This window comes from Embiotoca jacksoni, unplaced genomic scaffold (genome assembly GCF_022577435.1).
Source record: "Embiotoca jacksoni isolate LCO1_2020_lvr unplaced genomic scaffold, fEmbJac1.0.p SCAF_37, whole genome shotgun sequence".
Taxonomy (NCBI): domain Eukaryota; kingdom Metazoa; phylum Chordata; class Actinopteri; family Embiotocidae; genus Embiotoca; species Embiotoca jacksoni.
The window spans coordinates 687,418-702,227 of record NW_027185389.1 but is presented as its reverse complement, the minus strand read 5'-3'; the positions used below and the strand labels follow the sequence as shown (position 1 = coordinate 702,227).

Genomic DNA, 14,810 nt, shown 5'->3' with positions numbered 1-14,810 from the left:
TTATTCTTTATTATTTCTACAACAACAACAACAACAACAACATATTCAACAATTCATTTACATGTTTGCAGTGTATAAATCACCAATATTTAGAAGTCGACCACTGAACTACAGAAATGATTCAGTAAAGTGTGAAAACATTTGTTTTGCTCATTAATATATATATATATATTTTTAATTGTTAAACTATTCTGAATTTTTTTGTTTGTTTTATTCACAAGAAGTTGGAAGTGAACCCGTCTGATTGGCTGCCGGCTGTCAGGAAGCAACCAACATACAACCTTCATATTCAGGCTGACGGAGGACAGTCAGAGACAAACAGTTTCTTCCCAGATGTTCCTGAGGTGAAGGAGGTGATGGAGGTGATGGAGGTGAAGGAGGTGAAGGAGGTGACCTCCTGCCAGCAGATCGGTACGTCACAGCTTCACTCGGTCCTCTTCATCCGAACAGAAGCAGCAGCACGATGCAGACTGAATTCACTGCAATCAGCGGCACTAAAACGCAGCACAAAAGATCATCATCATCATCTTCATCACCATCATCTTCATCACCACCATCATCTTCTTCATCATCATCACCACCATCATCATCATCATCACCACCATCATCATCACCACCACCATCATCATCTTCATCATCAGGTGCTATTCTGTTTTGTTTTTTTGGCAATCAACCTTGAGGAAATTGTGTGTGTGTTTCTGTTTGTGTGTGTGTGTGTTTGTTTGTTTGTGTGTGTTTGTTTCTGTTTGTGTATGTTTGATTGTGTGTGTGTTTGTTTGTTTGTTTGTGTTTGTGTGTGTGTGTTTGTTCCTGTTTGTGTGTGTGTGTGTGTGTGTGATGAACATCCACCTCTCATCACCGTCCTCACAGAGCGAATGAGGTTCATCATCTGCACTTTGATTCCCGGTTCATCACCGAATCCTCCGACACTCTGGTCCACTCCCCAACCGACTACACACACACACACACACACACACAAACAGAAACACACACACACACACACACACACACACACACAAACAGAAACACACACACACACACACACACACACACACACACAAACAGAAACACACACACACACACACACACACACACACACACACACACACACACAAACAGAAACACACACACACACACACACACACACACACACACAAACAGAAACACACACACACACAAACAGAAAGAAACACACACACACACACACATTGTTGTTCGATTCAAATATTACAATATTTCTGACCAAATACTTCCATCCTGATGAATATTTATATTTATCACCTTAAACTGCGGCATATCTCTGTTTGTCTTTTTATTTTTTTTAATTTTTTTTATCCTTTTGTAATCAACTGGATGCCAATAAATTATAAATAAAGAGTTAAATTAAAATATAATGTCGTATCTTGGTTTTTGTCAATAAAATTGTACAACAGCTTTAAAAAGTATTTTAAAAAAAAAACACCGGAAGATCTTTCAAATAACTCGAGTTCAATTTTAAATAAAGTTTACAGACACAAACTTCCGGTTAGCTGTTACTCGCTAACTAGCATTAGCTAACCCAACGGCTAACCCCAGTTCGGAATTTAAATATGACGTCTGAATAAAGTTTTATCAACAGCCACTTACTTTTACTGAGAAATCTTTCTTCGTGTAATACGGCGACAGCATTGACGCACAGGATTGCTGCCTGAAGGAGAGAATACAGGGTAAATCCCATGTTGTCCCGACAGCCACGTCGCTAGCCTCAGATGAGCTGACGGTATTTACGTATGACGTAGCCTACGGCGGCCGAGGAAGGACAAACTTCACAACAGCTTGTTTGCGCTTTCCAGACCCACGTTCAGAAGTGCAGTTATCCGGTTTATTGTGTAAATCCCTTCTGTTCCGAGGTTGAAGAAAACCCAGATATTTTACTTACATTAAACTAAACTGAAAATAGTACTATTGTAAAAAAAAAAAAAAAAAAAAAAAAAAAAAAAAATTATATATATATAGTATATTATTGGTACCAGACAAAAAAAGGCTTTAAAAATAAATAATTGGAGGAAATGAACATTTCTGTCAATGTGACAGGCCAATAAAAATAATGCTTTAATCGTGCCTGAACATTTATGTTCTCTCAGCTGGCTTTACAAGCTGTGCACTTACTTTAACATGACTCCTGTGGACAGAGATTACATTTGATCTGAGATGTGGCTGTGAGAGATCCTTCACTGAGAGAAACTCAAGATTTAAACCGGCAGGGAAGAGGAGAGCATTTGATTAAGGCAGTGTCGAAACATCTAACGGACTGCAGGGAGTGTGAAGGAGTCGGATGAATGATTGTCAGAATTTGCCAACATTTGGCTCTTTATAGTTCTCGTTTTCAACGTGCTCGTTAGTGGTGCATAAAATATGCTAAATATTCAAATTTGTATGTTCTTCTATGCAGCTATTATTGTTGTATTTTTCAACAGAATCAGAATTTTTTTTTTTTTTTTTTTTTTTGTACCAATATAGCCAAAACGACTAAGCACCGAAGAATCACTAATTTAAAGCTGTTAAGTTTGTACAAACATTTCTAATATCTACACGTCATAAACACAACAGGCAGAATCATGAGAATAAAAATCTTTATTAGTGTTTTATGAAGTCTGCATAATATGCCACACGCCTGAGAAGCTTATGGTCAGAAAACAATAATAAAAAAAAAAAAAAAAAAAAAAAAAAAAAAAAAACCTGCTCTATCAATACCGCCCTCTACTGGTAAAACAACTGCGACATCTACTGTACTGACTTGCTTTGCAAAAAGATTACTGTTAAATACACACATACTGTACTACTGTTATGTATATGCATGTCTGGTCCACGTCAGTTTTCCGTAATGTATTTTTTTTTTTTTTTTTTTCACATTCATATGTTGTAGGCCAAAGATAAAAACAATGTAACACTGGACCCTAACACATGGTTCAGTTCCCCAAATCCAAACGCCACTAGGTGCACTTAAAGTACAATCTCTAGTGCCATATGGTAAACACATTTACACCAAAAAGAAGGGTAGGGAAAGTAGGGGGGGGGGCATGTTAAACTCGCAACAGCCATGTAATGAGTTTAAGCTCGTAGGTTCTTGTTGTACATACTGTATTTTATAGACAGAACAAATACAATACACACATTAACACAGAATGTCCCAGTGAGCAGGCACATTCGCTCTTCTTTTGCCACTGAAGAAATCCGCCCTCCTCCCCGCGTCGCTGTAACATTTTGAAAGCCAAATTACATCTGGTTTGACCTTAACCCGCTTGACTGAGCACCGAAAAAAGAGCTACAAGAGGTCACGTGTGTTTTTCAAAATAAAAGCGAAGAGATGAATGCATGAATGGCCATTACAAAGTTTTACATGCCTCTGGAATCATTAAAAAAAAAACAAAAAAAAAACACATCGAGAGGAAAGTGGACTTTAGGTTTGAGGCAAATCTGTTGTTTTTGTGTACTTTAAATGCACCAGATTTCTTTGGGAAAGTAAAAGAAATGAGAAGAAAAAAAAGGATAGAAACAGGCTACACATCATATGGGGCAGTGTTGTGTTTTTTTTTGTTGTTGTTTTTTTTAAACAAAGACAAAGAGCTGCTATTGGAAATTATTTCAAACAGAACCGTTTTTTTGGGGGGGTTTTTTTGGGTGGGGGGGGGGGGGGGGGGGGATAAAAACGAAGGAATGATCCATGCCCTCCATGTCACTTTAGAAACAACTGTGGTCTTGAAAATATCATTTAATAAAAAGTGAACGACAGAAAAATTTTAAGTATATTTATATATAAAAATACATGAGAATACAAAAAAGTAGCAAAACAATGGGGATATAGGCTAAAAACAGAATGAGTTCACGGATACCTTCAAAGTCTCCCGGTGAGACGTTTTAATGCTTCACCTCGGAGAGCGCCAGGACCCCCAGTGTCGTGTCAAAAAAATTTTAAAACAATAAAATAAAAAAGCTTTTTGATAACAGCTGATATTCTCTGGTCCCTGCCCAGTGCACCCTGGCCTAACCGTCTCTTTAGCTTCCACACCAGGCTGTTCAATGGGGATGTAAATCAACTAAACCGAGGACACGTAGAGTGCCGTATAAATGACAAAGAAGTCAACTATAGCCAGACTTGAGTTTGCAATTTGTTTAGTTTTTTTTTTTTTAGTTTTGTTTTTTTTTAGTTTTTTTTTAATTTATTTATTTTTTTGAATCATTTTTAAACTAACATTCCTATTTGTCCATTAAGAGGTGTATCTTATAACGACACACGTCAAGAGATTAAAAGAAAAAAAAAAAAGAAAAAAAAAAAAAAAAGAAAAAGAAGAAATGGCCGTTCTGGCGAAGTCAATTCAATCAAATTTCATAAACACATTGTGACGTTTACTTCAGGAGGAGAACGGCCACCGAAGGCCATCGTCTCCTCACCGAGCCACCTCCCCCCTGACAAAAGATGAGGGCCAAGTTTCCCCAGAGAAAAAGTAAACTCATGTTCAGAACAATGGTTTTGGGGGCGGGCTGGAACGAAAAAAATCATTTTAGCATTCAAGCTTGTGTTACTCATACAAGCAATCTTCAATACTGAGAAACTATTCACAGATATTTTTGGTATTTCCCCTACTTCCTGGACTAAAAACCAATATACATTTTTATTTGTACCACAAATAGATCTAATATTAAGGATTTGGGGAAAAGCAATTTAACAAGGTGCATGACGTAGACGGGTAACAAAGTGCCAAATTTCTTCTTTTTACTGAAAAGTCTGTATGTGTGTGTGTGTTTAGCAGTGTATGTGCATGTGTTCTTCCGTGTGTGTGTGTGTGTGTGTGTGTGTGTGTGTGTGTGTGTGTATGTGTTTGTGTGTACAGTTAAAAGAGGGATGTGGAACCGGGCCACAAATACTATGAAGTATGTTACAGAAAATTCATTCTGTGGGGTTTTATTTTTTTTTCATGAAAGGACTCACAAGTTTAGAATTTAATGATCTTTGTAATGGGCTCTTTTTTTTTTTTTTTTTTTTTTTTTTTCTCTCTTCATTTTTGGGGCGTTTCCTTAGCTGTTTAGGACATACTGGAGCAGCGTGCAGACGGGGAACCCATCTGGGTCAGAACCTTATCCAGCCACTGCAGGGGACCGTTCAAATGCAGCTCGATCCAGCAAGGAGTGCTTGTGACAGTCTGCCGCCTGGGAAAAAAAAAAAAGAAAACACAAAGACGTACATTTTCATGTCTGGGCTGTGCCGACTTCGCCTTTTCAGTGTCACCGTGTGACGTGCGACGCTTCAGGCTGCGCTTTGTTTTCTACCGTGTGCATTTCTGCAGCCGGCGAGGGGGATGTTGTGGGTTTGTAGGTTTCTACTTGAAACTTTTATAGTGAAGGAAAATGTGTGAAACTGAATCAGGAATCCCTCCTGGGGTGGATTTAACTATTTATATAGAGTGTGAAAAAAAACACCCTCTGCTGTCAATAGCGGCTTAAAAATATATAAATATACACATAAATGAAACGGTACTACTACGGAGGCAGAAAACCTGGACTTGTCATCCTTTCTTCTGGTGAGTAAGGCCAAAAACGGTGTTTTTTTTAGTTCCGCTTTCTTTTTTAAAGCTCACGGAGTACGGCCAGTTTAGACTAAAGCAACTTCACGAGATGATGTAACATCCCCACAACGACGACTTTCCGTACTTCCACTGTAACCGCTCGGCTTTTCGGGCGGGATGTAATTTCCAACGTCTTAAAGCACGAACGTGGACAGTGATGGCGAGTTACTCGTAATAATTTTAGGCGTAATGAAACAGAGAACGCAGTAAAAGTTTATCCCGTAAACTTGACAGTAGATCTCCCATCTTTTGTTAATTTCTCTCGTCTTTTTCCAACAATACACAAGAAAGATTTCGGTCGTCTGGAGGAGTTGGTGTCTCCTCTAATCAGAAAAAAAAAAAACACCAACTACGGTGTCTCGCATTCAAAAACTGCCCATTTATGATGTGACAGTATCAGCTGGTTTGAGTCGAGCGAAAACCAACAAATTCACACTGCTGCAACTTTCTAAAACAGAATCTTTAGTCTGAACTGGACTTAAGACTCTTTAACTCAAAAGTTCCACGTCTTAAACTGTAACGGATTAAAAAAACAAAACAAAAAAACAACAACCTTTGTATACATTTGGTTAAAATAGCCTGTCTGCTCACCGGTACTCGGCTCCCCAGCCTTTGACGAAGCTCATGCGGATGGTGCACATCCTGGTGAGCTGGTAGACGGCCTCGAAGCCCTGGTTGACTGACTGAGCCAGCAGGGCCGCAAACTCCTGGTTGTTGAAGATTTTTAGATTACAACCTGGAAGAGGAAAGAGATCCGTGGGTTTTCTCAGGAGAAGGAAGAAGCACCGAGACAAAAGTGGAGGCGTTTTTTTTTTTTTCTTTCTTTCTTTCTTTTCTTCAGGCCTTAATTGGTGGTTGTTCACTCTGATAATATTCCAGTCATCAAACACGGCTTCCTTTCCACTTCAAAATGCCTTGCAGTCCCTTTTGTAATCAGACACACTGTAAAATTAACACTTCAAGCGCATGATTGCGCTGTAGAAGTGGTTGGAGAGGTTTTTATGGAGGCGGTGACATGTTTGATTTGGAGGTTTTAGGTCCAGAAGGCAGCGATCTGAATACTTTTCAGACACCTTTTCAAGCCTACTTGATGTTTTTGTTTTTTATATATATATTATAAACACATTTACTGTGGAGTATACCTAAAAAAAAATAAAAAATCATATTTTCTTGATGGTTCTTCAACATCGTCTTCATTTACATAGAAAAAAGGTCATAATATTCACATCCAGAAGAATCTCTGCTCTCTACTTTTCTTCCGATGATCGGACATCTTTCATATCGACGTCAGCTTATCTTAAATATTCAGAGTCTTACCTGGAGGGATTTTACAAACTGTCGCTGGATGCCATCCATACCGCTGGTTGCAGTTTGGACTCTGGACAAAGATGGCGCTATCACTCAGGCACTCAGCGAACACCTCCCCTCCGATGTAGTAGAGTCGAACTCCTCTTCCTGTAAACGCAGACAGACTCGACTTCAACGAGACGTGTGAACGTGTAAAGAGAAGCATAACCATAACTGAACCAGCTCGTCTAGAGGCAGTTCTTTTCTTCTTCTTTTTTTTTTTTTTTTGCTTCGTCGTACCTATGTGCCTTCGAGTCATCTCCACGGTGGCGTTCCTGTTAACGTTAGACAGCAGGCCCAGGCAGAAGCGCTCCGAGTTTGACGGATCTGTGAACCCGTCCACCGTGAGCGACGGCTGAGAGGCGTGAAACGTCTCCCCGACGCGCTGGTTCAGCTCGTAGTAGGCTATAGAGCACCAGAAGGCCGGCTCCGAGTAGGTGACCGGCTGCAGGTCTACGGTGGAGGATCACATCAGCAAAACCCATTCAGACCTCCATCCACAGTAAAAACACCCTCATCCACCAACTATATCATTACATCTGCCTTCCTGTTCCTGCAGCGTTTTCCCACCATTATAACACTTAAGTGTGTTTTTTTTTAACAGCACCCGAGTCATTACAGCATCGCTTACGAGCTTTCTTTTACTGATCTTTGGTGTGCGTTTAAAAGAGATTACGAGAAATTCATTGTCATATGCACAGTATAAAAAAATAAAATTAAACTACAATAAGAAATACAAAAAAATAACAAAAATGTACAGTATTGTGCAAGAGGCAGCAGAGAGCAACAATCTGGTGTGTAGTATGCATGATTCCACATAACAGCGTATTGACTTTTTTTTAATTTTTTTTTTTTTTTTTATAAAAAACTGTAATAACAATCGTCAAAGTTTTGTGAAAATGCATTGTTCTTGGTCTAATAACTGCCCCGCACTATCACAGCACCTGAGCCCTCCAGGAAACCAATGGAAAACAGTGTAATGTGTACTAACTGTACGTAACTAATGCTGGATTTGTTATGCACACCGGCGCAGGTGTTGGCGACGACACTTACCCATGCTGTGATTGACAGGAGACAGAGTGCTGGGGGACAACTCTGCTGGAGAACCTGCCAAAGGAAACAGGAAGTCATGGACGTGGATGGATTAAGAGTAGACCGTAACGTGGCTAAAAGATAAGTCAGGTCCTATGACTAAATTAAAAAAAAATGAAAGCCGAAATGACACTATAAAAGTGATCATCTGCTTTAGAGTGATGATTAGAGTCTGTTTATCGTTGTCATCAAAAAACAAAAAAACCCTCTTGAGATTTTACTGTTTGAACTCATTTGAGGGAAACGATGTGTAAAAGAATAATAAAGCTCGCTGCTGTGTTGCAAACAGGAAAACTACGAGTTAGTCATGGATACTTGTTCTAGAGTTGGTTTCTAGTGTAAAGAGGATCAGGTCAGTTCTAATCCACAGGGACAAATAACTCCAGGTCAAAATCAGCATCTGCAGTTAAACAATTCAAATCTGTCAAACGACGTTACAACAAACATGACAAATGTTTGCGGAAGCAACGGAGGCGTAAAAGGTAAACTTCATCTGACTTTGATCCGGCGGAGGAAGAGGAGGAAGAGGAGGGTGAGCTAGTCTACGGTACCTGTGTCCATACTTTGATTCATCTGTTGATCGCTGGCCTCCCCATCCTCACTGATGTAGCCGGGCGGAGGCGTTTCTGTCGAAAGGATGCAACAAACAAAATGTGATGTCGTTAGAATATAACATGGCCGTTTAAGGGACTAAAAATCAAGATGTCTGCCTTTGCTCGTATCGCATTTACTTTCCTGGAGTGACGCGTCTCGTACTTCGTCCCAGGATGAGGAGAGTCACCTCGTACAAACGGGCTTACAAAATCTACAGCGGAGACAAGACTCACCTGGTATATAGTTGTTTGGAGGTTCGATCCCTGCAGGAAAGTTTGTGTTCTCGGGAATGGAATGAGTGTAGTCGTCCAGAGGTGGCAGCTCTGGCAAGATTTCTGAGTGTCTTGGCACAAGAACAGGAGGCAGGACTAGAGGGTCGGATTAAAAAAAAAAAGAAAAAGAAAAAGAAAAGTGTCAGAAGAGACGGGTGAGACTCCACATCAATGTGTTTTACTGTCAGTTGTTTCAGGAGAGTTTTAAGTTAAAGAACGACAACAAAAAACAAAAAAAAACAAAGAAAGTGTATTAAAAAAATCATTATGGTAGAAAAAAAAAAAAGTACAGCAGTAATGAGACAACGATGAAACACTAGAAATCGTAAACTGATTATTGGATTTTTAAGGCAGAGAGAAACAGATTTTAACACCATCCACCCCAGAAACACCTAAAAAGGAATAGTTCCACATTTCAGAAATTGCACTTAAATGCTTAGATGCGGAGATTCCTGCCACTTTCATATCTGTCTTTTTAAATTTCTAAATATTGTTTAAGGCTGCGGCTAGCACCCACTTAGCTTAGCATAAAGAATCGAAACAGCGAGGACATCTAGCTTGGCTCACTGTCCAAAAAATATCCATCTGACAGCACCTTCAAAGCTCTCAAAGTAACACAATCTGTCTGGGTTTGTTTAATTTGCACAAAAACAATGAACTAAATGAGTGTGTGTGTGTGTGTGTCAAAATGAACAATTATAGGGAAGCAAAATAAAAATGCCTCACAGGCTAATGACCAATGTGTTTAAAATGTTGTTGCGCAGCACTCATTTGGACTTTTACCGATTTAAACACTCGTACAACAGCCGACGCTCACATACAACGAGGCGTGTTAAGGATCACGGGACGGCTTCGTCTCACCTGGGGTCTCCACCCGCTGGTAGTGGTAGGGGTTGATGCAGACCTCGTCCTTCTTGAGGTGGAAGGCATACTCGCAGGCCTCGATGGCGCGCAGCTCGTGGTGGCTGTGGAGGTCCGGCCACCGCCACAAGCGGCAGTAGATAACATGGGGAAGCCCCTTCCTGTGGGAGACCTGCAGGCGGCCATCCAGGGATCTGATTGGACGGCAAACAGGAGACGGTGGTGAGACGGGTAGAAGGTACACGGGGGAGGATTGTGGGTGGGAGGGTTAATGGAGATGGATTGGATCGAGTGGTGACGAGAGACATGGATGTTCTCAACGTCCGTAACCTCCAACATTGTAATCACAACTCTCCCACATCAAAAGTTGTATGCAACACCATACAATAGTTGAGGATAGTCACCTGGTTTGGTCAGGGTAGCTGTATAGGCCTGATGTATCCCACTGTTCTATCGTATTTGGTGTACTCAGTCCCCATATTTCAGAGCAATTGCTGTGCACAGAGAAAACAACAAAACAAAAACAAAAAACAAATGATAAACATGGGACATGGCTCATTCAGAAATATCAGTATGGGTATGTGAACATTAAAAGGCCTCTTTTATTGGAGTCTTATGGCAAAATAAAGACAAATTCACTGTCAGATGTGGAAATGAAAGATGGGAACTTCGAATAAGAGAAGCCTTTTTTTTTTTTTTTTTTTTTTTGACAGAATAAAGAGAGGAAAACAGAACGCAACGTGGACTCAGCTAACACACAACAAGTGAGACAAAGAGCATTCTTCAACATTGTGGCATTGTATCAGGCACTGAAAATAACTCAAAAAAATGTCTTTCCACTACAGTCCTTTATGTCAGAAAACTTATCTGGAGACATTCAAAACAAACACTGAAGACACACAATGGCACAAAAGAGGCGGTAGGGTATAAAAAACCCACAGAGAAGGCAACCTTGGCAAGAAAAAAAAAAAGAAAAAAACTCTCCATTTTCAAACATTCTCAAAACATCCACAAGAAAATGGCCATAAAACAAAACGACAAAAAAAAAAAAAAGTGGAATGAGGACAAATGTGATTTGTTGCTTCTGAATAACACGACAATCACAAATTCTACACGTTAAATGCTACAAATAAACAACAACACGTACTCGATCGCTTTAGTGGGTTCTCGACTATCATTCGGTTCGTGACCGGGCAGGAAGGCAACTTTTGTCCACTTGCCAAAGCAGCTTTTAGATCAACTATCAAGGGCTATTTTTTTTTTTTTTTTTTTTTTTTTTTTTTTGTACTAATAGAGTCAATCCAAATGCTGAATAGGAATCTATAAAAGTGAGAATAAAGACAGATGACCTCGCTAACCACTATCAAAATACACCAGCGTAAGTACAGCTGGTGGAAAATGCCCCAAACTCTGGCATTACTCCCGGTTTTGTTACCCACTCTCGCATCTCTTTGACTTGTCCACTCCCTTACTAAAAAAAAAAAAATAGATTTCATTCACATCGAGCCAGTCACTGTATCTCTACAAACATAACAGCGTGGCCTAGAACAATTCCCAGGCGATAACAGCCAGCCCACTATCCATAGACATACACACATCTGACGTGGTGCTTGGCGGTACATCAGTGACAATTGAATCTGTTAACACCACGTTCCCACTGAACGTGAGTCTGGGTCATCAAGGCTGGCTGGCTGATAAAGAGAACATCCTCTCTTTCTCCACCTTTTCATGCCCCCCCCCCCCCTCCTCCCCATCAAACCCCCACGCGAGTAATACGGAGCGTCGAACTGCAAGTACGGATGTAAACAAAGGGGCATTTGATTTATTTTCAGCTCATGTCCTGCTGTTTTGGATTCCTAATCACACACCAAAAATAAACCTTTTCGCATTGTTTTTTTGTTTTTTTATATTTAAAAAAAGCTCTTCCTGTTTGGGAATTAAAACACAAAACTATAAAACTAGAAGAAGAAGAAGAAAAAAAAAAAAGAAATTTAATCAGCACAAGCCGATCTCAACAGCGCCCGCTCACAGAAACATGCATCTTTTTTTTTTTAATTTTTTTTTTATCTGGTTTGAAGAGGAATCGAGTGTTTGTCGGTGTACCTGGGGATGGTGACACACTTGGTGTTGCAGTTCTGTGTGGTGATAGCTTTCTCCAGCTCATCGAGCTGGCCCGTCTTCTTTAGTTTCTTCACTAAGCTCTTCACGGCCTTCTCGCACCACTTCTCCTCTTGCCCGTTCTGCTCTCCGCCGCCGGCGCCGCCCGGGCTGCTGGTCGACTTCTTCCAGCCCAACAGCCTCTTCACCACAGGAGGGGTGAACGGCAAGATGGAGGACATCTTAAGCCGGGAGTCTCCAGAGGACTCAACACAAGCTCTCTCTCTCTTTCTTTCTTTCTCTTTATATCTATATCTCTCTCTCTCACACACACACACGCACGCACGCTCACACACACACACACGCACACGCACGCGCACGCACGCACACACACACACACACACAGACAAGAGATGGACCTGGAGCTACAGTCTGGGCCCTTCCTCTGAGGAGCCCCTCGAGTGACCAGTGAGTCACAGGGTGGGAGCCAGTGCTAGCAGGGTATACTCACGAGAGACGGACACCTTGGGAGAAAGTCACAAAGCACATCGTTACCAGCAGCTCCCAGTTGTTCCTGCATCTAAACTGACGAGCCGTCAATCACAATTAAAAGTCCTGCAGGAAAAATCCTACTTAAAAGTAAAAGTACGGAAGTATTGGCGGCAAAATGCAGTTCAAACATTTAAGTAAAAGTACTATTTTTTTTGGTTCTTATAACTGATATATACGTGACATCATTAGATTAGTAATATCGAAGTGTCAGTGTGTGTGACTGTTGTAGCTGCTGCAGGTGGAGCTAGTTTGAACCACTTTTATATCCAGACACTGTAGAAATATTTGAGGGGTGGGGGGTCTTCAGATGATTACTGGGAGAGGGACGAAGTAAAAAACAAACAAATTCTGATCCACAAATCTGTTTTCAGTTTTTAGCCTGTCCTCCCCTCCCTCTGATTTCTGTTGAGATATTTGATCATTTATTGAAGTGAAACCATGTGTGAAGTTTAAAGTGGAAAAATGACTATTTAGTGGAGCTGTTAACAACTCATAGGAAGCAGAAATGTGACCCCCCCCCCCCCCCCTCGACTACAAACTGAATTTTTGTAAGACGTCAGGAGATAAAAAGGAGGAACTCCGCTGGTTTAATCCATAATGATGAGTTGTACTTTAAAAGCGTGTGATATTATCCATCGTGTCAAATATTCATCTTAAAAGTAACTAAATCTGTCAAATAAATCTGGAGAATACAGAATAATATTTCTCTCCGGGAGTATAAAGCGGCAGCAAATAGAAATACTCAAGTGAAGTATAAGTACCTCAAAATTGTACTTAAATATTACACTTGCGCTTTCCACCACCACTCGGGTGTTTAATGTCTTATTTAACTCGGTTTTGTTTGTTAATTTCCTCTTAGGTTCAAGTCAAATGTGCTTTATAAATAAATCTGACTCGACTGAAAACAAAACATGGCACAGCCAAAACAACCTCACGTAGCCTCATCAGAACCGTTTAAAAGCGACGCGAGCTTCAGTCGGAGAATCACGTTGTTGACAGGTTGTTTTTTGTTGTTGTTGTTGTTGTTGTTTTGTTTGTCAGCAGGTAAAGCTGCACCACTGTGTGAAGTTTAGGATTTCAACGAGCAGAAATGTCCAACTCGAGGTCATGAAGCTCGTCACAAACACTTGCTTTTGGACATCCGGGCTCGTTTATAAAAGTTACTGCAGCGAAACCAGCGAATCATAAAAAGATAACACAAGTTAACGCAAAACAAATGAACGTGATTTGTGTTTTGTGACAGGGCCCCCCCCCCCCACCACCAGTGCTAACACCGACTGGCTTGGGGAAGGCCGGCTGCTAGCTGGGAGGGAGGAGGGGGGAGGAGGAGGGGAGGGTGGTGTGGCTGCTTCCCTCAAATCACAACAATAACTTCACTCGCAAAAAAAATAAAAATAATCTAAGCTTTTAAAAACCACAACAATAAAAAAAACAACAGTTTAACGTGACCCGGTGAGCTCGAGGGGGGAGGAGGAGGGAGGAGGGGGGGAGTCAACAGTGAAGCTAAAGGCAGCTAGCGGTTAGCTCCAGCGAAGCTAGCCGCCCCCCCCCCCCCCCAACCAAAAAAAAAATCCTTTTGTTGTGATCCGCGAAGAAACAACAACAACAACAACAACAAAACAACCTTCCGACGCGCGAACGTCGGAGCCGAGCTGCTCGGTTCGGTACCGAAGCGTCAGCTTAAGTCCAAATTAAAAAAAAAAAAAAAAAACAACCCACAACACGCACAAAAGGCTGCGACTAATCCCCGAAACACCGCGGGTCGCTCCGGGGACGGGAAACAACAACAACGACGCTTCATTTTCAACACCAGCTTCTTCTTCTTCTTCTTCTTTCCTTCCTTGTTGTTGTTTTTTTTTTTTATTTAATTTAATTAAAAAAAAAACAACTCAAATTAAAAAAAAAAAAAAAAAAAAACCGAGTTAGCATCTCGGACCAACTCTTCCCTGAAACGAGGCTAACGGGGGGAAGCTAACGTCTCTCCCGACAAAACAACACGAATCTTTTTAGTCTTTTAAAACAAAATAATAAAAAAATAAAAATAAAAAGAACCTTCCGATAGTTACCCCGGTTGACGAGTCCAGAAACTCCACTTTCGGGTCGGAAGACAGCCCTCCGGACGGCTTGTTGACATTTAAAAAAAAAAAAAAAAAAAAAAAAAAAAAAGGTTCCTGAACGCGGCTGTTTTTTTTTTTTTGTTTTTTTTTATTTTTTTATTTTTTTTTTATTTTTTTTTTTTTTAGCACGAAGCTTCTCAAGTTGCTACCAGTTGTAAGCTAGTTAGCAACGTTAGCCGGACCGGAACCAGCACAACAAAACCTTAATGGCCGCGCACGAGCGCTTTAACCCCTCCTATCGAGCGACGTGATTGGTTGGATCACCGGAAACGAAC

General features: G+C 40.7%; 2 protein-coding genes across 3 annotated transcripts; both read right to left on the bottom strand.

Moving 5' to 3' along the window:
* Window positions 1-21: 21 nt before the first annotated feature.
* Window positions 22-1,769, bottom strand: LOC138208385 (immediate early response 3-interacting protein 1). The gene is made up of 3 exons (XM_069166223.1): window positions 1,627-1,769; window positions 850-951; window positions 22-494 (listed from the first exon to the last, which is right to left on the bottom strand). The coding sequence occupies exons 1-3, from the start codon at window positions 1,715-1,717 to the stop codon at window positions 439-441; spliced, it is 249 nt and encodes an 82-aa protein (XP_069022324.1). The 5' UTR covers window positions 1,718-1,769; the 3' UTR covers window positions 22-438.
* Window positions 1,770-3,668: 1,899 nt separating this feature from the next.
* LOC138208275 (mothers against decapentaplegic homolog 2) lies at window positions 3,669-14,717 on the bottom strand. Of its 2 annotated transcripts, XM_069166040.1 has the most exons (11): window positions 14,485-14,715; window positions 11,873-12,390; window positions 10,174-10,263; window positions 9,770-9,963; window positions 8,870-9,004; window positions 8,594-8,668; window positions 8,004-8,057; window positions 7,191-7,403; window positions 6,921-7,058; window positions 6,195-6,339; window positions 3,669-5,187 (listed from the first exon to the last, which is right to left on the bottom strand). In XM_069166040.1, the coding sequence occupies exons 2-11, from the start codon at window positions 12,106-12,108 to the stop codon at window positions 5,064-5,066; spliced, it is 1,404 nt and encodes a 467-aa protein (XP_069022141.1). In that variant the 5' UTR covers window positions 12,109-12,390; window positions 14,485-14,715; the 3' UTR covers window positions 3,669-5,063. The 2 variants fall into 2 exon arrangements, with proteins under 2 accessions (XP_069022141.1, XP_069022142.1); XM_069166041.1 differs by lacking the exon at window positions 10,174-10,263 and having other exon boundaries at window positions 14,485-14,717.
* Between the last annotated feature and the right edge of the window lie 93 nt (window positions 14,718-14,810).